Source organism: Puccinia triticina, chromosome 17A (genome assembly GCF_026914185.1).
Source record: "Puccinia triticina chromosome 17A, complete sequence".
NCBI classification, from domain to species: domain Eukaryota; kingdom Fungi; phylum Basidiomycota; class Pucciniomycetes; order Pucciniales; family Pucciniaceae; genus Puccinia; species Puccinia triticina.
In genome coordinates this window covers 584,723-608,994 of record NC_070574.1, presented here as the reverse complement: position 1 = coordinate 608,994, position 24,272 = coordinate 584,723, and the positions used below count along the sequence as shown (strand labels likewise).

Genomic DNA, 24,272 nt, shown 5'->3' with positions numbered 1-24,272 from the left:
CAATGCTGTATCCTTCACGTCGCTCCGGACGAAAGTGGATTACTCCGTCCAAGGACCATTTGGCGTAAACGTTTTTAGGATGAGTGGAGGTTTAACTCACTTAATCTCGAGCATAGAGCCAGCAGAAGGATCCGATCCGGGATTCGCGCAGATCTTTGTTGTCGGCGACCACGGGACAAATGAAGCCGAGTTGCGAGTAAGGAAAGCCGAAGGGATTGGTTTGAGTAAAGGAAAAGTTTCTGGCCTCTTGCCTTCAACTGTATCAACAATAATGAGTTATATGTACAATCATAACCCTTACGCCAAGTTATTCAAGTCAGCCAAGCAAGTTCTTGAGGAGCGAAACGCAAAAACACTGAAGTTGAAAGGAATTTGCCGCCCGGGAGAAGATCCAAAGAGGTACAACGAACCAACAATCAATGAAGTCGCTGCAATAGTTGAAGGCGACGGAAACATAATCCAAGAGAGAGAAATTTTACTTCACCGCAAAGACAACAAATTAATTTCAATTTCTGATACACATTTGGCTTATCTTGCATTACGGTACCCTCTATTTTTCCCAAGAGGAGAACAGCAATGGCATCCGTCGTATAGATGTTGGACAGAAAGGGGTATGTTAACATTTTCTCTTGTGGGGAATACATCACGCGCTGACTCATCTTCATAGTCAAAAACCGTAAAGTAGGATCACTCGAATGGTACGCGGCCCTACTCTTTGATTGTCCGGGGCGCTTCTCGCCTATACTAAGGGGCCGGTCATTACTGCAGGAACTCGTTGTCAACATGTATGTTTGCGTCGAGCGACAACGTTTGCAGTTCATCAGGGAAAATCAAGAAACAATGAAAGCGGGACAATATTGCTCCCTTTTAAGGGGTCTGGAGAATCAAAAACCGATTTCGGCGCGTCGAGTTATTCTACCAGCTACATTCATTGGGAGTCCTCGTGGAATTTCTCAGCTCTATTACGACTCAATGGCAATTTGCAACAAATATGGGCCACCTTCGTTATTTATTACAATGACCGCGAATCCTGATTGGATGGCGATCAAAGCCTTGATTCCAGAAGGGGAACAGGCTTTTGACCACCCAATGATTGTAGCACGTGTTTTCCGGTTAAAAATAAAGGCACTTATCCACGAACTGGTGAAGATGGACAGGCTAGGGAAAGTTGTAGCATATGTTTACACGATTGAATTTCAAAAGCGCGGTCTCCCGCACGCTCATATAATGGTAACACTTGATGAAAAAGACAAACCAACAACGCCGGAAAAGATTGATCTCTTGGTCTCTGCCGAAATTCCTGACAAAATTGAAGAACCAAATCTCCATTGACTTGTCTCGCGCTTCATGTTGCATGGACCATGCAAGGGCCGGGCTTGCTGGCGGAACGGTACATGCAAACTCGGCTTTCCTAAGCCATTTTCTCCGCGGACAGTAACTGTTGATGGAGCTTATCCGGTTTATCTCAGGCGCGACAATGGGCGGTCAATTACAAAGCACACGACTCGGTTTGATAACGGTTCTGTTGTCCCGTTCAATCGGTTTTTAACATTGATGTTTCAGTGCCACATCAATGTTGAAATCCCCGTGAACAGCACAGCAATCAAATATTTATACAAGTATATTACAAAAGGGCATGACAGAAGTTATATGGCAATAGAAGTCGAAGATGAAACGAAAGCTTATGTTGATGCAAGATACATAAGCCCCCCGGAAGGTAAGTGACAAGTCTATTAATAAGTGTTGACTTGCACGAGCTGAAATCTTGACTTTGAAGCTGCTTGGAGATTATTCAAATTTCCATTGTCTGATAGATCACCAGCTGTAACAAGACTCACTGTGCACGAAGAAGATGAGCAGGTAGTTTATTTTAAAGAAAACGTTGGCGCAGAAGGTCAGCTCAAGAGCGGGAAGGCGGCGCGAACAACCCTAACGGGGTTTCTAGAGCTAAACCGGTCCAATGCGGTTGGCGCGGAAGGAGGCAGATCCTACCGGTAGTCAAACACAATGAATACCCCAGATCTTATAACGCAACACTGAAGTCTTCGATTCTATGGGAGTCAATAATCGAGCTGAGACTTACTGAAAATATGCGTCTCGCAAAGGCCCTCGCATCGGATTGTAGTGACAAGAACATAAAGTTTGCCGCATCCTTACTGGCACTTGGCGAAGGCGTGAATCAGAAAACCGACTTCGAAATTATAAATCTACGGAACATAAACATTGTTGATTTCGACAGTGAAGCGACAAGCAGTCACGCACTGGTTGATTTTGTATACGGGGATATCGCGGCGGTCAACGCGCGGGATAGGAGCGAAAGACTTGCTTATCTCAAGGAACGATGTATACTTGCACCATTGAATAGAGACGTGAAGAGGATGAACGAAGTTATCATGGAAAAATTGCCTGGAAAATCGATCAGTCTACGGTCCGTTGATACTGCAGACCCCGACGAGTTTGAATGTCTACCAGAAGAAGCACTCAACAAGCTGACACCATCTGGACTTCCGGACCACAAATTGAAACTCAAGGTTGGAATGCCCGTTGTTGTAACCAGAAACTTGCGGATCGGAAACGGGATTTGTAATGGGACAAGGGTCAAGCAGACTTTTCTTTTGGGGATTATAATGGGTGGGCCTTTCGAGGAAGAAGAAGTGACTTTACCACGGATAAAGTTGCAAAGCAAAGCAGGCAAAGGAAGTGGCCAGTCCTTCTTCCAATTGCAGTTCCCCGTGAAAGCGGCCTATGCGATGTCAATCAACAAGAGCCAAGGCCAAACGTTGGCACGCGTAGGGGTATTCCTGCAAACTGATATTTTTGCTCATGGTCAGCTGTATGTTGCACTTTCAAGGGTGTCAGACGTTGCAAACCTGTTGGTTGCAAAGCCAAGGTTCAGGGAGGGGTTGATTAATGTTGTGCATAAAGTTATTTTCAAATCAAGCAGACGAAAAAGTAAGAAGTTTTTGTCATAGCGTACAAAACGGCGCTAACCTCTTTCTTTTAATGCAGACATGAAGCGAGAGGAACTCAGGAAAAAGCATTGGCTGACTTGGTTGGCCAACTTTGATGTCGATTAACTGTCGCCCAAAGGTAGACTTGCGCTTCCTTGGAGCAGGAGGTTGTGGGGGAGCCAGTAACGTCAACTGGGGGGGTCGCAATATGTTCAGCGGTTGGCAATTGCTGGTTATAAATAATCACTTTGGCAGGTGATGGTCATGAAATTACCTGTTTTTGTTCTCACCCAAGTGGAGAAGATTAGTCATTCTTGTTCTTGAGAATTGAACTGGAGACTTGCTCGTCTGGGATTTGGCAGAAATCAGCAGTAGTTAGGATTTAACAGTAGTTCATTTCTTCGAAGCTTTTGAAACTCAATGCTCGTGGTTCACGCATGAGACTGCAGTCCAATGGATAATTGGAGATGGGTGACTCTCAATGAAGGGACGAGGACATCTGTTGGTCTTATTGCATAGGATTTTTGATCGTGCATCGGTTGGGTCGAGGCGTTGCTGCTATAAAATCTGGATTTTGTTGGTCTTTTCATTTTTACATGTACGTGAGGGCTTGAAGGCAAGTATTCAAATGAGAGAGAGAATCGTCGATGGGGGTAGGGAAAGAGGAAAAGTAGGAGTGGAATTATGTGGTGCGAGGAAAAAGAAAAAGACAAAGAGCGGAAAAAAAATAAGTGCTGCAGTCAAGTCAAGGGTTGGGAGCTAGAAGTCATTGTTGAGTGAGCTGGCGGTTTCGTTGGAGTCGGTGAAGAGGATGTCTTTGGATGAGATGGTGGCGTGTGTTACCTAGAAATTGATGTTGAGATAATGAGTATTGACTTCAATAATGTTGGAGTTAAAAGGGAGTTGACCTCAACAATCATCCGTCGGGATGTTCTGCCAAAACCGTCGAGGAGACCTTTGTAATGAATCTTACTTCCAGGAAATACACTCATTCCGCGAGGGAACTCCTTGTTGGTTAAGCCTAAGACACAGCGGACTCGGAAAACCCCACCGTGATCTAGCTATAGAGACTGTTAGTCAGGTTCAAACTGAGAGGGGTGAAGTTCATACCTCGCCCAAGTGCTCAACGGTGAGACTAATAACGGTGCCGTTGCTTTCCGGCCAGGCAGCTTTGGCTCGAACTTTAATGATTGTACCAAGGCCGGAAACGCGGACTCGTTGCCATTTGGAGGGATGTTTGTCGACATTTGAACGTCTTTCGTCGCCGACTGTCCAGGTCAACTTTGGGACGCGCATGAAGTTAATACCGCGGATTTCGCCTTCGATTATGTAGAGTTGGCCTTCGGTGAGGGGTGTGTCGGAGTTATTGTTTGCGCTCAAGTTGACCGGGAAAATTTTCTTTCCCTGGCTCCAAACGCCAGATGAGCTGGCGTAACTTTTGCTGCAATGTGGAGTTTGACCGTTGGGAAGTCTAAAATATTGTCGGACCTGTTTTTGTGTTGTAAGGACAGGTAAACTGTTGAGTGAGACGGGAGAGGCTGACCTTACTGATGGGTACAAATTTTCCAAGAAAACGTAAACGGTCTTCGCCTTTGAACACTGGGGAGTTGGGGCAAAATTTTAGTTCAGTTTTTGGAAGCTGTCAGCCTTAGAGTCATCACAGCTGACCTAAAAGCTGCCTGTTCTACCTTTGTTACATATAAATTACTTTATATCTTTTTCATCTTAAGAGATAACCTTGTTTTGACTTCATATTCTGTTTCCTCATGCAATTTTAACCCTAGTTACAACTTATAAATTCCTTGTAACTATACTCCTTCCCTGAGTTACTGAGTTATGGCGCCCTTGCACAGTTGTGACGTGTCAGCGCTACCAGGCGCGCCAAACCACATGTACATATGTAAATTACATAAGCAAACTGTGAAAATTTTCGTAGTCAGGATCCCCCTTGCCTGAGGCGGATCTACAGACTTCAGCACACCAGAACCACCACCCAGATAACCCCAGGATCACCACCAAAGAGCCTACTCTACTCCCAGTATACCTACCGTCACAGGCGCCTAGGATATTGACAGTAAGTAACCTCTTTCACTGAACCTTGATTATCTCAGAGGTACAACTCTGTGTCTTGCTTGATCTGCCTTTTCTTCTTGCTTTGCTTCCTCCTTGATCACAGGGCTGTCCCTCCAAATCTATAGGCCTTTGCCTCCATCTTGATCACAGGGCTGTCCCTTCTTATCATCAGGCCTTTGCCTCAAAATCTAGGTTCAGGGCTGTCCCTCAGGTTTCCCTTTAAGAACCTTGACTGTCCAGAGAGAAGTCTAAAAAACTGTGGCTGGATTAAGACTTATCTAATCCAGATACCCTCCTGAGAGGAAGCTGTAGCACTTCTTGCACAGATTAGCAGCACTCTTCTGAAGAGTAGCATTGCCAGTGGACGTGCATTCCCACTAGAATAACCTAGTACTTCTCTTCCTTCTTATCCTGCTTGGTTTCTCTCTCTCTTTCTCTTTTTTTCTTTTATAGTTGTAATTTCTTTATCCCAAGAAATCCAACTATTGCCCCCCCATTTCTTGTGTCCTGCTGTCACTATAGAGACTCAGGCTCACAATTGGGGGCCTCATCGGGAAAAATACTCACCTTTTCATAATTCTAGACTGCTATAAAGCCAAAGGACTGATCCTCCTGACTAACTCAAACAAAAAACTCTTAAAATTCAAAAAAATCACCTTAAAAAATTTTTCTACATATCCTACTAACGCTAAAATTCTTCTAAAATCATCCAAAATTGCTTTTACATTGATAAATTTCCTAACTGAACCCTTGAAAATTTTTTTTACGTCCTGTGTACTCGTGAAAGTGCAGAACTGCGACTCCTCCGCGCCGCTATTTATCCCTTCGTCGGACTTATCCTCCCCAGAACCCTCCATATCTTCGGATCAAGAAGAGATAGCGAAAAACGGAGTAGGCTCAAAAGATTCTCCTGCTTCTTAACTATAATTGCCGCAATTGACCGTAAAAAAATTCGTAACGGCGCAGACTAGCGCAGAAGACGAGAACTACGACGACAACCGCGTAACTGATCCGAAAGAAGGAAACTGGATCAATAGTTCCTCTTGGACCCCTATTGCTACGACTAAATACCCAAAAGTCCGTCGCCGCAAGGTCACCACCGCTGTTAATATCTCTGATTGGACCTCAAAATCCGCCGCGAAACCCAGCGCAAAGGAAACTAAGAAAAAAACCTCTACTACGACGCGTAAAAGTAAAAGGTTATCTTCTGAACCTAAGTCCCAAGGTATTTTAACCTCGAATTAATTCTTAAAAAACTCTCTCTTTCCGCTTAAATTAATCTCTTTTTCTCTTTATCACGATGCCTCCTCACCTTAGAAATGGCCGAGAACTCTCCGAAGAGCTCCGCCACCGGTACCGCCTTAGCCCAGCCGCCGAAGAACGGCTTCGAAGGGCTAGAAGCAGCCTTGCCGCCTCTACAGGAGGATTTCCTCAAGCTCCCGGAAGAGGAGCCGCTCCCCCCAGATACCGGGATCCCTCCGGCCCTATACCAGCCGAGGGAAACTTCCATAGCCCTAGCGTCGAGCAGATCCACGCCGGTTCCGCGGCCTATCGACAGGGAACAGATAGACTTGACGGTGAACCTTCCTCCGACGAGTCAACCGCCCTCCCAGCCTATCAACCCAGAGGGCATGAGATCCACGGCGCCGCCCAATCTAGCCCTCCTTCCGTACACTCAGAGCCCTCGACGGGAGGAGTCCTCCGGTCCCATGGACCTTATCCCGGAAGAGGAAGAGCTCTCCAGCCTCATCAGCATGTTCAACGAACAGTTCGACCTATTTGTCCGCGCCAGGGAGGCGCAGAACACGTTAACCATGAGGCGCCTCCTCTCCCAAGCATCTATGACGCAGGAAATGATAATAGAATTGGTTGGGAGGAAAGACGGTATCCGTCTCTGTCAAGAATGGATACCCAGAGACGAGCTACACAACCTGGAAGTTTCTCTAATGAACCAGAACAACGGCCTAGGTCCGCAGAACTCCACGGCGCAAGTATCCCGGCCTCATTCGCAGCTAGCTTTAGTGCCGCACGCCAGCCAGCAACCCATTCTAGCGACGCCAACGCCGGAACCCACGGGTTCTCAGCTACGAGCTATAGCGCAGGAGTTCCAGGGTCCTATCCCCTCCAACCAGGCTCAGTTTCAACAGCAGCCTCAATCCCAGCCGCGCCTAGAGAGCCAACACTATCAAGGAACTCCCTTGCCGCCGCCGCCACCGCCGCAGACGCTCCAAGTGAGGCCGCCACCAACTTCTATACCGCGGGAGGTAGTTCAATTATTCCGCCCCGGCCCGCATCTTCAAACTGGCGGCTACAATCCACCCCATTATCCGCAAATGCCGCAAGAATTCGCAGGCCACAACCCCCCTCCTCCTCAAAACAACTGGAGAGGATCAGGGAGGAACTGGAGACGCCCTCAGGACGACACTCAGAGAGTTCTAGAAATAGGAGAATACCTGATGAGAGCCACACGAGGAGTGAGGAGAGGTTATGGACGAGGGAGAGCCAGAGGGAGAGGCCCTTATTAGATGAATCTTTACCTAAAAGTTCCTTAAGTAGTGATTCACCACTAGGCCTCAGTTTAGACATTGATAATCTCTCTGATCCTTCAAATAGAGAATTTTTTCTCAATAATCTTAACTCTGAAATGTCTAGAAATGGTCCTTTGTTTCTAGAAGAAAAATTACAAGTCTTGTTCTCAAAATTTCTCTCTGAATTATCTGGTACAGTTGAAACCATTCCTGGTACCCTTCTTGAATCTTGTGTCAGCAATTTTAAAGATGTCCTGAATCATTCCATTCTTGATCTATTTAAAAATGAATTCATCCCCTTTTTGCTTGATCAAATCCTGAACAACATAGGAGAAAGTGCCAGAGAGAAGTCCACAGTGAATAACAATGTGTTAGAACAACTGAAAAAACACATAGATGATAAGTTTGAGACAGTTCAAGATTTGATTCTGGTAAATGAATCACAATGTCATTCTAACATGGATACAATTGGCCAAAATCTGAAAGATTTTGAAGAGAAAGTGAGCAACAATCTTACTTCCATTGGTAATCAGATCAATGACCTTCATGCCAATGAGCACAACAGGTTTGAACAATCTAAGAGAAGATTCAGTGACATATCTTCTGTAGTAAACACTGTGAGCTCAAAGCTAGATTCCGTGTTAATACCAGATGACAGAGACCAACCCCCTCATCTCTTATACAATAATCCCTTCCAGAATGTCCACCATGAGCAACAACAGGAACACAGACCACCTCCTCCTGTTCCTACTCCTGAACCCCAGAGACCACCAAGAGATAACCTTCCTAAGCCTGCTAGCAATACTCCTGATGCTAAGACCCAAGAGGAATTCCCCTACATTGATCATGGAGCTATAGACTTTGAAATGAGAAAAGAACTGTGGAAAGGTATCCCCAAAAATGGAGACTGGGAGAAATTCTCTGGAGAATTGCCTTACAATCATGAGCTTTGGATTAAAAATACTGATATCCTGGTCAGAGACTACTTGATGCTGGATAACATGATAATCAGTAGATTAACAATCTTGTTAACTGATACTGCAAGGAATTGGTACCTAGGCATCAGAGATGAGTATGGAAACAAATCTTGGGCTTGGTGGAAGAATGCCATCAGAAATAAGTTTGGCACTGAGAACTGGAAATGGAAAATGCAACAAGAGTTTGAGAATGATCACTTCACCTATGATGGGAGGAAAATCCACAAATGGTTTGGTAATCAGAGAGAAAGACTGAAAGCTTATCAACCTGAACTCAGTCAGTATCTTATTTGTGAGAAGATCTTAAAGCAGTGCCCTCCAAACCTTGAGCATGCTATTAAAAGTAGATACAAAAGAGATGCCACTGAGATGAGTTTTGAGGACATGGTTATAATTGCTGAAGAGGTCATAGACAGAGTCATGAAAAGGAACAAGCCTGTGACAAACAATTATAACACTCCAAACAGATCCCAATGGAGAAGCAATCCTGCCCCTGAGAAAACTGATAAGCCAACTGACTCCTCTACCAAAAAGAATCCTGTCTCTGCCCCTGAGAAAGAAAAACTTATATGCCATTTCTGTAAACAAACTGGCCACTTCTCCAGGGAATGCCCTAAGAAGAAGAACAGGATCAATAATGTAGGAATGGATGATGATGATGATCCCAAGAGTGACAATGGAGAAGATCAAGGTGAACCACATAAATCTGAATCAGAACTAGATGAAGAAGAAGAGAATCATAGAACCAATCACATGATTCTTGCCATGGACAATGGAAATGGTGCCAATTATGATCCCTTAGTTGATTTTGACTTTGGAGCACATGCTGTAGAGTGTGAGATAAACCAAGACTTCTCCATTGCTGAAATTCAAGCTGAAACTCATCAACCTCAGACCTGGGACAAATCCTGCCAGTCTTCCCACATAGAAGATGCTAGACTGATGAAATGTAAGCCTGATAGAGGAAAAGCTCATCTTACTGGAAAAGCAAATCTTACTACTGTCCTCATTGAATCCAGAGAACAATCATGTCTTCTTGATAGTGGAGCTTCTTGCTCAATCATCAGCAACAAATTGCTAGACTCTATATTACCAGAATGGGAAAACAAGCTCATGCCAATTAACCATGCTAAATTTCACAGCTGTAGTGACCAATTACAGCCAATGGGCATAATAGAAATGGCCTTAATTTTTCCTCACACTAAAGGTTCTATTAGAATTCTAGCAGAATTTGTAGTCATGAAAAATGCAAGAATTAACTATCTTATCCTTGGAAATGATTACATGTCTCTTTATGGCTTTGACATCACAAACAGCAAAGAGAGATTCTTTACCATTGGAAATGAGAACAAGAGGAAGAAATTCAGCTTTAAGTCTCATCATCTGGAGAAAATGAGCCCTTCTAATGAAATCTCTGCTGTAAAGAAGTCCCATCCTCAACTGCAGAAATTTATTACAGAAGAACTCTGTGAAGCCAAATTCAGTGATAAGTTGACTATTGAGCAAAAGGAGAAGCTATTTGAAGTCCTCTACAATAACAACCTTGCCTTCTCCAACACCAATCAGCCCCTTGGTGCCATTAAGGGTCATGAAGTCCATATCAAGTTGACAACTGAGAGACCCTACCCTCCTCTCCTCAGAAGACCTCCTTATCCTGCCAGCCCCAAAAGCAGAGAAGCTCTTGAGCAACACATTGAAGAGCTAGTAAACCTGAATGTTCTAAGAAAAGTTGGTCATAATGAGGTAGTTGAGATCACTACTCCTGTGATCATTGCCTGGCACAATGGAAAGTCCAGAATGGTAGGAGACTTCAGAGCTTTGAATTCCTATACTGCTTCAGACAGGTATCCCATTCCTAAGATCAGTGAGACTCTGAACAACCTGGCTAAAGCTAAGTACCTGACTAGCATGGATGTACTCAAAGGTTTTCACCAGAATGTCATTGCAGAAGATTCCAGACATCTACTCAGGATTATTATGCACAAAGGAATCTATGAGTACCTGAGAATGCCCTTTGGGATCAAGAATGCCCCCTCCCATTTCCAGAGAATGATGGACATTGAATTCAGAAAAGAAATTGATGAGAAGTGGGTCATTATCTACATTGATGATATCATCATTATGTCCAACACTTGGGAGGAACACCTCAATAGGATAGACAGGATCTTGAAAGTTGTTATCAACATGAACATGAAAATCTCCTTGAAGAAGTGTAACTTTGGATTTGATCAGATCAAAGCTCTAGGTCATCTTGTGTCTGGTATTACCATAGGAATAGACCAGAATAAAGTAGCTGCTGTTCTCCAAAAACCTGTACCTAGTAGTAGGAAAGAAATGCAATCATTTCTTGGTTTTGCTGGCTACTACAGACAACACATTGAGAAGTTTGCAGAGATAGCAAAACCTCTGACTGAACTGACAAGGATTGATGTCATATATGAGATGACTCATCATAGAATAGTAGCCTACAACTTGTTAAAAGAGAAACTGACCACAGCTCCATTGCTACTGTTTCCTGACTGGGCCCATCCCTTCACACTATATGTAGATGCTAGCATGACTGGTCTAGGTGCTGCTTTACATCAAGTCCAAGTCATTGATGGAGTGAGAAAAGAAGGACCCATTGTTTTCATATCCAGACAACTGAAAGACAGTGAAACAAGATATGGTGCTAGTCAACTTGAATGCTTATGTCTGGTCTGGGCCCTGGAAAAACTCCATTACTACTTAGATGGCAGTGTCTTTCATGTTGTAACAGACTGCACAGCTTTGAGATCACTACTGAACATGAAGACTCCCAATAGACATATGCTCAGGTGGCAGATTGCTATTCAGGAATACAGAGGCAATATGACCATAATCCACAGAGATGGGAATATTCACAAGAATGCTGATGGACTGAGCAGATGGGCTTTGCCAAATGATCCTAGTAACCCTGCTTATGACCCAGAAGACAAGGATGATGATAGATTCCCCATCATGGGCATACATGTCTCTACTTTCAAGAATGAGTTCTTTGACTCAGTGAGAGAAGGCTACAAGCAAGACAAGAACACTACTATATTGTCTGAACTTTTGTTGAAAGATGCTAAAGATGCCCAGCTGAAAAATTCCTTACAAGATCCTTGGAGAAAGCTATATGATGAAGGGAGATTCTCTATATTTGATGGCCTCATCTACTTCAGAGAGAAACACAACTCTGTCCTAGTCCTAGCTGACAAAGAAAGTATCAACACCATCTTGCATGAATGCCATGACAGTGTCTACTCAGGTCATCTTTCTGAAGACAGGACTTTAGAAAAAGTAGCTGATACTGCTTGGTGGGCTAACTGGAAACAAGACACTGGTGAATACTGCTCTTCCTGTGATAGATGCCAGAAAGCAAATAAAGCCACAGGCAAAAGATTAGGACTGCTCATGAAAATTGAGGAACCTTCAAAACCATGGGATGTTATTAACATGGATTGGGTAACTTCCTTGTCCCCTGGAGGAGCTGCTAGTTTCAATGCTTGTCTGGTAATAGTGGACAGATACTCCAAGACCCCTATATTTGTACCCTGCTTCAAAGATGACTCTGCCATGGACACTGCCATACTGTTTTGGAACAGAGTAATGCCTAGGACTGGCATACCCAGAATCATCATCTCTGATAGAGACCCTAAGTTCACATCTGAATTCTGGACTGGTTTACATAGTATGCTGGGAACAAAACTCTCCTTCTCCACAGCTTACCACCCTCAGACTGATGGATTAGCTGAGAGGATGATTCAAACACTTGAAGATATGATCAGGAGGTTTTGTGCATATGGTCTAGAATTCAAAGACAATGATGGTTACACTCATGATTGGGTTTCACTTCTACCAATCCTTGAACTAGCATATTGCACCAGCATACATTCAACCACTGGAAAACCTCCTGCCATCCTGGAGAAAGGCTGGATCCCAAACCTTCCCAGGAATTTCTTGAAGCAAGACTCTGTAGACATTCATCCTACTGCTCTTGCCTATGGAAAGATCTTTGAGAAAGCTAGAAAACATGCTGAGCAATGCATAACAGAAGCTACATCTTACAACAAAGAGAGATGGGACAAGAGTCACAAAGAACCATCTTTTAAAATTGGTGATAAAGTCCTAATATCCACAGCAAACTTCAACAACCTGTCTGGCCCTAAGAAGATGAGAGACTCCTTCACTGGACCATTCCTTGTGAAAGCTTTACATGGGAAGAATGCTGTAGAAGTGATACTGACTGAAGAGTTCAGCAGGAAACATCCAACATTTCCTGTCAGCTTGGTGAAACCATACAGAGACCCCAATCCAGATAAGTTCCCCTTGAGACAGAAAGTCAAAGTTGTCATTCCCCCTATGGATAAGACCCCTCAGAGTAAAGTCATACAAAAGATTCTCAGAGACAAGAGATTGAGAGTGGAGAACAGAGATGTTATGATGTACTTAGCTAGATACAAAGGTATGAGTGCTGATCATGATGAATGGCTCCTTGAGAAAGACATTCAAGACTCTGCTATACTTCTCAGGAAATTCAGAAGTGAGAAGAGGTCTAACCCTGTGGTTTAATTTCTTATAGAAATTCAACCCTTTTGGTGGTAGGGAATGTCAGCCTTAGAGTCATCACAGCTGACCTAAAAGCTGCCTGTTCTACCTTTGTTACATATAAATTACTTTATATCTTTTTCATCTTAAGAGATAACCTTGTTTTGACTTCATATTCTGTTTCCTCATGCAATTTTAACCCTAGTTACAACTTATAAATTCCTTGTAACTATACTCCTTCCCTGAGTTACTGAGTTATGGCGCCCTTGCACAGTTGTGACGTGTCAGCGCTACCAGGCGCGCCAAACCACATGTACATATGTAAATTACATAAGCAAACTGTGAAAATTTTCGTAGTCAGGATCCCCCTTGCCTGAGGCGGATCTACAGACTTCAGCACACCAGAACCACCACCCAGATAACCCCAGGATCACCACCAAAGAGCCTACTCTACTCCCAGTATACCTACCGTCACAGGCGCCTAGGATATTGACAGTAAGTAACCTCTTTCACTGAACCTTGATTATCTCAGAGGTACAACTCTGTGTCTTGCTTGATCTGCCTTTTCTTCTTGCTTTGCTTCCTCCTTGATCACAGGGCTGTCCCTCCAAATCTATAGGCCTTTGCCTCCATCTTGATCACAGGGCTGTCCCTTCTTATCATCAGGCCTTTGCCTCAAAATCTAGGTTCAGGGCTGTCCCTCAGGTTTCCCTTTAAGAACCTTGACTGTCCAGAGAGAAGTCTAAAAAACTGTGGCTGGATTAAGACTTATCTAATCCAGATACCCTCCTGAGAGGAAGCTGTAGCACTTCTTGCACAGATTAGCAGCACTCTTCTGAAGAGTAGCATTGCCAGTGGACGTGCATTCCCACTAGAATAACCTAGTACTTCTCTTCCTTCTTATCCTGCTTGGTTTCTCTCTCTCTTTCTCTTTTTTTCTTTTATAGTTGTAATTTCTTTATCCCAAGAAATCCAACTATTGCCCCCCCATTTCTTGTGTCCTGCTGTCACTATAGAGACTCAGGCTCACAGAAGCATTGTATGGTCTTGGTTGTTTGAGCTGCGATTGACTTGGGGTTGAGGTCGGGGAATCTATCGAGTGCATCGGAGAGTCGGATAAGTTTTAATTCAGGTTGGGCGGTCAATCTCAGGTAACCTTATGTAAACAGGTTACTTGAGGGAAGACCAAGCCAGAAAAATATGTTCGTGGTGGATTGGATTTCAGGGACTGCATTCTTGAAGGCGACCGTTGACGGGGAAGACGACAAATGGGGTCGGACGCCTCCTTGCAGTCAGCATGGCGTGATACTGAGCTGTTTACAGCGCGGGGGGGAGTGCCAGGTAAAGTGGTTTTGGTTGGCGGGGAGAATATAGGGTCTGCGCAACTGTTGCGATGGGGTCCAAATGGCCGTGTGATGAGAATTTGGGGCTTGACAAAAAGGGACTCGAGAAATTAAGCAATTATTAACCTTTAAGGGTTTGGGATTTCAGGTTATTAGTTTGGGCGTCGGGTGGTAAACCTATGGCAGAAAGATACACAATCACCAGGGATTGGGAGTTCAGTTGCCTGTAACAGCTCGAGTGGCTTTGTTGCCCACATTGTTGCTGAAGGAGATAGAAGGGATTATGCTCACAGTGTCGACAGTTGCTCCATTTAAAGCGTTAGTCGTACCTCAGAATAGGTGGTGGATGATCGTAGCAGTTCGTGATTTGCTTTCAATCTTCCGTTGTCATCACTCTTAACCTTTCAAAAGACGCTCCACTAAGTACAAGTTATACAGACATAAAGCTCGATTTTAATACCCCGGCGCAATCGACAAGTCATGAACTGCATCACTGGCGCACCTTGGTTGGTTAATTCTTGTCTTCGCGAAAATTTGGTGTTTCAGGGAAAATTCAAGGCAGGGTCATCTGTAAGTCGGTTAATCCAACTGTTTTCTTGCTTATGGTAGTGGGAGCTGACTGTTGGGGGGAAGGAATCATTGATCGAGTCTTCCGGGTTGGAGCGTAATGTTACCAATTCATATGCAGTTTTGGCAAGCAACTCGAGCAGTACTTTTCCTCAGATTGCTGTGACCTTGACTCAATATGCTTCGGATTGGTTGGAGCTTGAAAGTGGGGAGTTCTACGAGCTTGAGGGCGAGGTGTTGGTCGGCGACGAGCTGGGAAACCAGAACTTCCATTACTACACGTCGGGGTTCCAGCGTAGACGTCACACGAGATCGGCAGCGATCCCCGATCCAGTCAAAATGACCGGGTGCGGGACGATTTGCCATGTGAAGGTGGTCAACAACAAGAGACGGGACGGCGGGGTAAAATCGATAGCAAGGGTTGAGCTGATTGTTGCCCACGGTGCAAATGTGGGTCGGGGTGCTGTAGTCAAGTGGAAATAGCATTGAAACTGATGTCGGGCCGGAGTTTCAGTGTATGATAAGCGCGAGGTTCTACGTTAAGTATCTCGTAGAAGTCGACAGTTGCGTCGTAGGTGAGGGCGTGGCATTTGCTCCGGGAGTTCAGGTCCGATTGAAGGGATTGCTTGCGGGGTTTTCGGTGCGGACGGCGACTTTGGTTGTCAAAGTGAGTCGGCTTCAGCTTTTTGTGGTTGACGATGCTGACCAGTTTGTGGGTTAGGTAACTTCAGGCGAGGTAGGCCCGATCGCGGGGTATTCCAACGGCCCAAGGCGTGATGTCGTCCCGTTGGTAGATTAGTCCGGGGGGGGTTTGGGCGGCGGGGCGCTGGCGACAATGTCTGGGATCTGGTGGCTACGCGACGGTTCTCCTATGGTTTGGGGGTTGTTGGCGTGTTGGCCTGCAATTTGTTTCCTAGCGTGTTGAAGATGTTCATCGGTTTTGTAACGGCCTGTTTTGTGTCTTGGTGGCACGTCATTCTCGCGTTGTGGTGTGTCATTGGGTGGCCCGCGGGCTCGGGATTGGGAGGGACCAAACGCAGCGTTTGACGGCTCGCGAGGCCGGGCGGGGGGTCGACGGGGGCTGGCTGCCGTGGGGGGGAAGGGGATCTCTGGGGTAACGCGTTGCCGGGGAGCCTAGCCACTCCCCCTCTGCGCAGGACAGGAAATGTTGTGGATGCCGGGTGCGGTTGCGGGGGCGTGCGGGGTGCCTGGGGGGGGGGGTGTTGTGCGTGGCTGGAAGGGATGGCGGGTGGGCGCTTTGAGTGCGGCGGCGTAGCCGCCTTGTGCTCTAGTCTACAATGTGCTAAACACGGAACAACCTTTCAACTGAAAAGAAAACAATACACACAAACACATGAAAGACTCATCAATTACTCAAGCTCTCCTAGCCAACTGTAGCCAGGCTCATACTTTCCACTACTATTTGGCCCTTGTGCCAGCTTTCTTCTATTTACACATTTTTCATTTTGGGGTTCAGATACATTTAAATGTGTGGTTATCTCTTCAACTGCCGGTGCTATTTTTTTGTTGGTTTTCAAAATTTTCTCTGTAGCAGCCTTTCCGCTAGAGAATCTGCCGGCGCACCCGGGGCAGGTACCCGGCACCCGTTGGCGGGTACCACCCAAATCCGGGTGCCCTGTCCGTGCCTGTTTTTTGGGGTAAAACGGGTGCGGCACCCGGGTACCTGCCCAGGTACCTCCCCAGCTTACCTGGATGGCGCGGGGGTTTGGTCGGGGCTGGAGGGTCCCAAGAGGACACCTGTGAACAGCCTCTGAGTTGGTATGTTGAAGCCCCAGAAAAAACGTGAACCTTTCATTTTGTTTATGAGTTGATTGCTGAATCATAAATAATGTAATTGATGTTGGTATTGACTGGGGGTTATGATCCATGATAATTTGTATGTATCTAAATGGCTGGCCAAGTCTAATGTTGTATGCGGACAAAACAAGTTCCACTCACTGTGAAAAAAACCCAAGAAACTGCTGCCAGTTGACATGCAATATTACAAAGGTGCCTTTGTAATATTGCATGTCAACTGGCAGCAGTTTCTTGAGTTTTTTTCACAGTGACTCTTGTCATGTATGTACATATGCGGCCAAACTTAAGTAAGTCCTCCGGTGGAGGTGCCTTAACTAAGTCCAAAGGTGGGGGCGCAAAGCGCCTCCACCAAAGGGACTTATGCAGTATTGGTGATTTAGGACTGAGAGCAAAGGCCAAAAACACTGATTTTGACAAATGTTCCCATAGCTCCTTCACCTCCAAGGATCCCAACAATGTTTTTGGATCAGATGAAATATCAACATCTTGTCTAATTTTTGATGCATCAATATCATCATGAGTCCTCCTGCCTCACTCACAATGATCCATCAAAGATGGTGGATGGCAAAAGCCAACCCGGAGACTGTTAAAACATCATTTTTAGTGCAAATCCATACACTTTCCTCGAGGAAAAAAAAAGACAGGTATCCAGGACTCACTGCTCTGACAGATCTGAGAATGTCACAAAGCTGCAGGATGCGTGTGGGAACATGCATTTTCAGCTATTCACTCCAAATCCTGAGGGAGCCAGTTGGAAAAACAGTGATCAATCATCTGTTCTAGCCAGGACAAGTTTTTTTGTGTTTACATACCCTGTATCTCAATTTTGGCAAGGAGAAAAATACCCCAGAAGGTGGCTGGAGATAGCCATGCTTCTGATGAGTCTTAGTGAAAATGTACGGGGTGATCACAAAAACACACCACCGTACAGGGACCTTAGCAAAAAAAGGCAAGGATTTGGGGCATAACTCTCAGGCCAAAATCACCTGTAAGGAATAAGTACCTCTCAGAGGGAGGCCTTTGGCCTCCCCTGGGAGGGACTCAGTCAAGTTAGATATGCGGCCAATTCTGAAGTTTCTCTGGTATTGTGTTTTGAATAAAGGTTGGATATTTTCTCAATTTTTCTGGTTTCATTGACCGCAGTCAACTCAGTCAACAAGACAAGGGAGTTCAATAGTCTGGGCGCATAGTACGCCAGACTGAGGTGAAGCGGTCCGGTGGCTGTTTGGATGATGGCTGGTCCGAAGCCAAGGATAGGAATGGCTGCGCCGTTGGCGCCAAAAACCGAGGAATTAGTTGCCAAAAGAGAAACAAAGTAGGCCTTGTGTTTGAGATAATGGCCGGAAGCTCCACTGTCCAGGACAATGGCATCCTGGAGGTTGGCCGTTGCACTGAGATTGGCCTTGGAGTTCGACGCACCCATCATCCAATTGATTGCTGCTTGATGATAAGTAATTGCCTTGTCCTTGTGAAGCTGAAAACACTCGGATTTGGGATGGGCGGCATCCGGATTATGTTTCCCGCCAAGACACTGAACTCGGCGCCCCTTCCTCTTGGATGTCTCCGGGGGGTTTTGAAGTCGAGAAACCGCGAGCGCTGTGGAAAGAGAGAGCTGTTGAAGTTGGGCTTCTCTCTGACGCCAAACTTCATTCTTGAGGGCACTGAGAAAAGTCTCCATTTCGACCACGTCTTTGTCCTTGAACTCCTTGAACTGTAAGGTACGAAAAGTCGCAAATGAGGGCGGAAGTTTTTGTAGGGCAAAGACCACCGCCATAGCGGTCAGACCGGCTTTGCCAAACTTGGCAGCGCCGACCTTGCAGAGCAGTCAATATGCATGGCAAGTCTCTTTGATTGACTTGTCCATATCTCCTTTGTCAAACTGGATGTCAAAATATTTATCCATGGCACTGGCAGCGTTTTCCATGGTCTTGGCCATGAAGTGCGCCTCAATTGCGTCCCAAAGTGCCTTGGCATTGAACACCCTGACGTTGGAAACAAATCGCTCCAAGTTGTTGGTGGTGAGATGCATCCAAATGAAATTTGTGGTCATCTTGTTCAGCTGATTGTACTCCGGCTTCTTCTTCATTTCTTCAGTCTGGTCGATGAGAATATAGTCGTCCAGTCCCTTGAAGCCAAGGGTTGTGATCATTGCCTATCGCCAACTTGAGAAGTTGTCCTTGTTGAGCTTGTCAGTGACAAGTTTGATGTTTGTGGTGTCGGGTAGGCTCATGACGGTAGGGAGAGATAGGGGGATGGGCTTGGATGGAGATGAAGGAATAAGAGAGGTTTTGATCTTATCTTCGGATTCGGAGTCAATGGACTGGTAAGAGATGCTGGATGCTAGCTGAGTTGCTTCTTCCGGCTCGAGGGAAGGCTCTGCCTGGTTCTGTGATGACAAATCGGGAACTGGATAGGAACTTTCGCAGTTTTGATCCGCCACGGTGCTAGTTTTGTAGTGGAAGGAAGGGGAGGGTCTAATCGGGAACTCCTAGGACTTGGTAGCTTGTTTACGCTGGGCTCATAACCTGAGAAAACCAGAGCAGCGGCTGTGAGCTAAGGAGGCCGTGATGGGAGGCCGACAACGAGATGAGGAGGAAGGGAGGCCTAAGCACCTATTGAGGTGCAGTGCGGAGTGACAAGAAAATGAGATGAGTGAAGAAAAGAAAAAAAAAGGAGATCGGTACAACGTGTATGAACTAGATACAATGGGCTAAACCTAATCTAATGATATACAGAGTTGTACCGGGTCCAATCCATCTGACTGCCTTGCCTCAGTCACCCGCCTAAGCCCTTCTCTGGCCTTTATTGTCACATGCTTCTCTTAACTGTCATCCCAGGTAAGCCTCAATATGTTCTCACGATCTTGTTGATTTCTTTTGTTTCTTTCTTTTGTTTTAGATCTGGGATGACAAAATCAAAATCTCTTTTGCTTCTTTTCACCGGCATCCCAGATCTGGGATGACAAAATCAAACTCTCTTTTGCTTCTCTTCACCGGCATCCCAGAGCATAAGAGGTTATGAGCCCTCATTCTTGCTAAACAGATCACTTTTTTTTTTTTCAAGAGTCCACTTGTTAGGGATAACACTATAAAACTACCAACCTTTCCTTTGCGTCAAATCCACCAATATGTTGGATAACGTCAATTGAGGTTGACAGGATCAAAATCAGGATCCAACCGGGAATCGGTCTGCCTTAAATGCAAGGCCAGCTTCCCAAAATCAACACACCTCACAACCTATCCTCCCTTCCCAAAATCCCCCATCTTCCTCAGGCATGAGTGGCCTTGGTAAATCCTCCGGCGCTTGTGACATGGAAGCCCTCTTCAATTGCTTCACCAACCCCTCCAAATCATTTACCAGTCAGCAAACCTTGTCCTCTGCACCTGGGAATTCTTCGGTTCAACCTACTCCCGCCGCTGCGGCAACCCAAGACAAAGGAAAATCTGTGGCACTGGAAATAGTTGTTGACCCTGGCACCCCACAACCCTCTGTCAAAACCAGAAAACCCACCACATATCAGCCGCGACCAGCGAGTGGGTCAGGCTAAGGCTGTAACCCGAACGCATGCCCCGGGGTCCAGGGTTTGGGATAGCCTCTGGCAATGCCCCAAACCCCGGGGCATGATGAATATGTTGGGGGGGGGGGGGGGGAGCGTGCAGAAATGTCGATCTCTTGGGTTTTTTAACTTTTTATTGGGCCGCTTGTAATTGTGTATGCAGTGTATTGGCCATTGATTATCTATATACATGATGGTATGGGTTATAGGAGTTAAAAGCGGACAAGATAAGTGAGAAAAGATGATCCTAGATGACTAGAAAGGCCTGTAGAAGGCCTGATACCAGTCCTTGATGCGCAAAAGCTGCTCAATGCTGCTTGGTGCCAAGGCAGATCGCTGCCAAGAAACAATGCATTGGCCTTTTGAAACCACACGCTCAGATGAGGTGCTTGTTGCAGCAATAGCAAGGAAGCTTCGCGCCATCAAGGCCAACTGGGGGTAAGTTTTTTGTTGTGTACGCCAATAGTAGAGTATCTTGATTCCTTCAGGTTCAGGATCTTCTTTCAAATAGTGAGATATCTGAGCTTGAATTCCATTTAACGGTGCCGTTCTGTTGCATAGTGATGCACCAAAAAAACTTTTCTTCTTTGTTGAGATCAACAGGATAGGTTCCGGACCCGCAGGAGTTGAGGACAGAAGGCTCTTCTTGAAATCGGCGGCAATTCTGCGGAAAGTGGCTTGGATTTCATCAAATGAGATATTGTAATGCTCCACAATGAAGGTGGCATGAAATTGCCAAAAATGAATTTTAAACATTGGGTCCAAGATCATTGCACAGATATAAAATGGCTTTTCCAGAGTGCTGCGCAGGTATTGATTGATCTTTGCTATCATATTTGTTGCTGGAATGACAAGTTGTGCTTGATTTTATAGTCCTTTTCGAGCCTCATGAAGGTGGGTCACAAGTGTTATGTAGACAGGCAGAGCGGAGTTGAGAGTAGGATACTTGGAAGCGCTGAGCATGGTGGTTGCCTCGGCCAGGGGTTCAAGCAGCCGCATAATGTATTTTGCTTGGTCCCACTCAGCGTTTGATAACCTGTATTTGGAAGCCTTGCGGCTGTCTTTGCAAAAGTGGCGGCAGGATTTTTGAAGGAGCAGCACTCACTCAAGCATCTCGTAGGTTGAGTCCCAACATGTTGAGACGTTGATTTCAAGTGATTTGAAGTTTTTGTCTTTGATATCAGGTTGCGCAAAGCTGACTGCCTTCAGAAATCGCTCTTGACGTTGAGGAGAGAACCTTACATAAGTACACAAGCCATGGACTCGCTTGAGGATTGTATTCGCATCAACATTGGCACCATCCGGCTTGGAAGTAACATAGGTGATTGCCATTCAATTTTGGGGGTCACGCGCAGGCTTGGTTTGTGGATGAGACAATCCCATATCAACCGTTGAAAGCTCCTTGCCATCAAGTTCATCTTCATCCTCCATTTCTCCAAGGACAGAAATCCCAGCCTTTGCCACAAGATTGATTGTAGAGACTGTAAAATGAAGATGTGTCTGGTGAGAGTCAAACTCACAACCTCAGCTATGCTGAGACACATACTAGAGTGCCGCCTTTACCAACTAGGCTACAGACGCTTGTGGCTGCCAGCTGGGTGGTTGGTTGGTAGTCCTCATGGGTCAATCCAACAGCCCTCCATACTGTGGTGTTACATCATGGTAGCAGACTAACAGACAACTCAACACCCCCCCTTGCTACATGATGGGAAGTGGGGATTGACCCCAAGAGAGAGTGGGAATGAGACCCAGGAAAGATGATCAGCGTAGGGATTGAACCCGTGATCTAGATGTAGGCTTATAGGGGTTTGCATGGTCTTACAAGTAAGCATTCACAAATTCATCAAGTCTATATTGTAAGCGAGTAGCGCTCAGGTAGCTCTGGGCTCATAACCTGTAGAGACTGTAAAATGAAGATGTGTCTGGTGAGAGTCAAACTCACGACCTCAGCTATGCTGAGACACATACTAGAGTGCCACCTTTACCAACTAGGCTACAGACGCTTGTGGCTGCCAGCTGGGTGGTTGGTTGGTAGTCCTCATGGTTCAATCCGACAGCCCTCCATACTGTGGTGTTGCATCATGGTAGCAGACTAACAGACAACTCAACATTGATCATGTGCGCAACACATCCAAGAAGGTTTGTTGAGATGTCAAAGTCCGGGATTTGCAGAGATAGATTGGGTGCCATCTTGTTTTTTGTGGTGGCATTGTTGGCGGTGATTGTGTTCAGTTTTCCAATGCAGTCGTAAGTATCGAGAACATTGTAAAACAGGCTTGCAAACATTTCACCCATATGACTTCCTGGAAGGATTTATTTCAGACAAATCAACCAAAACCCTCACATAAATAATTAAAACGGATTTATTGACATACCTTGAACATGCGGGACTGCCAATGTCAAGTCCATCAATTCAATTTTTTTGTCAATAAAATGAGCCGTCACCCCCATGAAAGCTGTACAGTTGGGTGCAGTCCAAGCATCCTGAGTGAAACATATCTTGTCCTGTTTCTGGAGATATTTGGTTTTGAGCTTTTGCTGAGATTGGAGATGTACCCGGGCGAGCTGAGTGGCAATTCCTGATCTGCACATCTTTTTGAATAGGGGCATCGCATCCTCATTGAAAAGATGAAGGAGCTTGCGGAAAGACTTTTGTTCAACTACGGAAAACAAAAGGTCACATTCTGCCACAAAGTAGACTAGCACGTTCTTCAAAGATTCACTGTTGAGTTGCACCTGAAGTGTAAGATTTAGATTTATTAGCGTTACATCCTCAATGAGCATAGAGAATAGGAATAAGAAACAACATACCTTTGGCTTGCATTCACCCTTCTTTGCCCAACTTCCAATATCCATGTGGCTAGATTTCTGGGTCTTCTTCAGAAGATTTGGGTGGGCAATGTGGTGGATTGTCATAAGGTGCCCGTGGAGGTTGTTTTTAGTTCCTGTCTTGTCTCTCTTCAACTTAGCCCCACAGATATTCCCGGTTTTCTGGACAACTTGACAGATGACCACATTTTCAGAAGACTTGATGAAGTGGTTCCAGACCCAACTTCTCTTCAGCATCTGACTACCGGTGGGAGCTTTGCCATTGCTATTGGATACATTGATTATGCGTTGTGGTGGTCTAAATGGTAGTCAGCTTCAGATCCAAACTTCAAGATTAATCCTCAAGACCTCAAGACTTCCAATCTCTCAAGATTCACTCTGCAATACTCAAGACTCAGAGTTCATCTCCACCTCTCCTCATTTTCACCTCCCCAATTCTTTTCCCTTCCCTCCTACTCCATTCCCTTTCTTGGTCCTAACACAGAATTCTGTGGGTTTATTTATGATTTGTCTTCATGTCCTTTCTTTCATCTTTTCCTCTTCTTTCTTACCTCTTAGTTGTTCTCATGCAGTTCTCCTTTTTGTTTGATTCATCCTTGTGTCTGGTTGTGTTTTGTTCCTGTTCCTGTTTCATTTTTGTGTTGTGTTTTCTTTTTTTCTCTCTCTGTTGTCTTTTGGGGGTGTGCGCGCATGGCGCGCGAGGAGATGATGACATGTCTGTGACAGGCCTCCAGGAATCCAAGTTCCGGGCGAACTTGGAGGATGGGAGGCCATAGCACTCTGTTCTGATCCAAGGCGGAGGCTATCAGCAATTGATTCTTTTCAATCCAATACTTCCTGATTCTGCGCACGAGCGCCCGATCCCTTTTCCCAAGACATTCCAACAAACCGCCGGCGAAGATCAACTCTCCGCCGTACCTCAAAACCACTTCCCCCAACGCTATCAACCCAAATCCCTACAACTCATCCAGACCATCCGTGAGGGCAGCTCCCAGAGCACTTTTTCCCCTCCCAGCGCTGCCGCCGGCCTAGCACCGGACGGAGCTCCATAGCGTTCTTCTTCATTGTCAATTTCAACC

At 45.5% G+C, this 24,272-nt stretch overlaps 3 protein-coding genes across 3 annotated transcripts; 1 reads left to right on the top strand and 2 right to left on the bottom strand.

The window, feature by feature from the left end:
- Positions 1 to 3,710: 3,710 nt before the first annotated feature.
- Positions 3,711 to 14,734, bottom strand: PtA15_17A48 (uncharacterized protein; the record flags this gene model as incomplete). Its single annotated transcript, XM_053164550.1, has 6 exons — positions 3,711 to 3,794; positions 3,860 to 4,012; positions 4,080 to 4,422; positions 4,495 to 4,550; positions 14,467 to 14,509; positions 14,715 to 14,734. The coding sequence occupies 6 exons, from the start codon at positions 14,732 to 14,734 to the stop codon at positions 3,711 to 3,713; spliced, it is 699 nt and encodes a 232-aa protein (XP_053028122.1).
- Positions 14,735 to 14,903: 169 nt separating this feature from the next.
- Positions 14,904 to 15,473, top strand: PtA15_17A47 (uncharacterized protein; the record flags this gene model as incomplete). The annotated part of the gene is made up of 2 exons (XM_053164549.1): positions 14,904 to 14,993; positions 15,033 to 15,473. 2 exons carry the CDS (start codon positions 14,904 to 14,906, stop codon positions 15,471 to 15,473), a joined length of 531 nt encoding a protein of 176 aa, XP_053028121.1.
- Positions 15,474 to 15,785: 312 nt separating this feature from the next.
- PtA15_17A46 (uncharacterized protein) lies at positions 15,786 to 16,398 on the bottom strand (the record flags this gene model as incomplete). The annotated part of the gene is made up of 3 exons (XM_053164548.1): positions 15,786 to 16,075; positions 16,151 to 16,283; positions 16,384 to 16,398. The coding sequence occupies 3 exons, from the start codon at positions 16,396 to 16,398 to the stop codon at positions 15,786 to 15,788; spliced, it is 438 nt and encodes a 145-aa protein (XP_053028120.1).
- Positions 16,399 to 24,272: the final 7,874 nt, after the last annotated feature.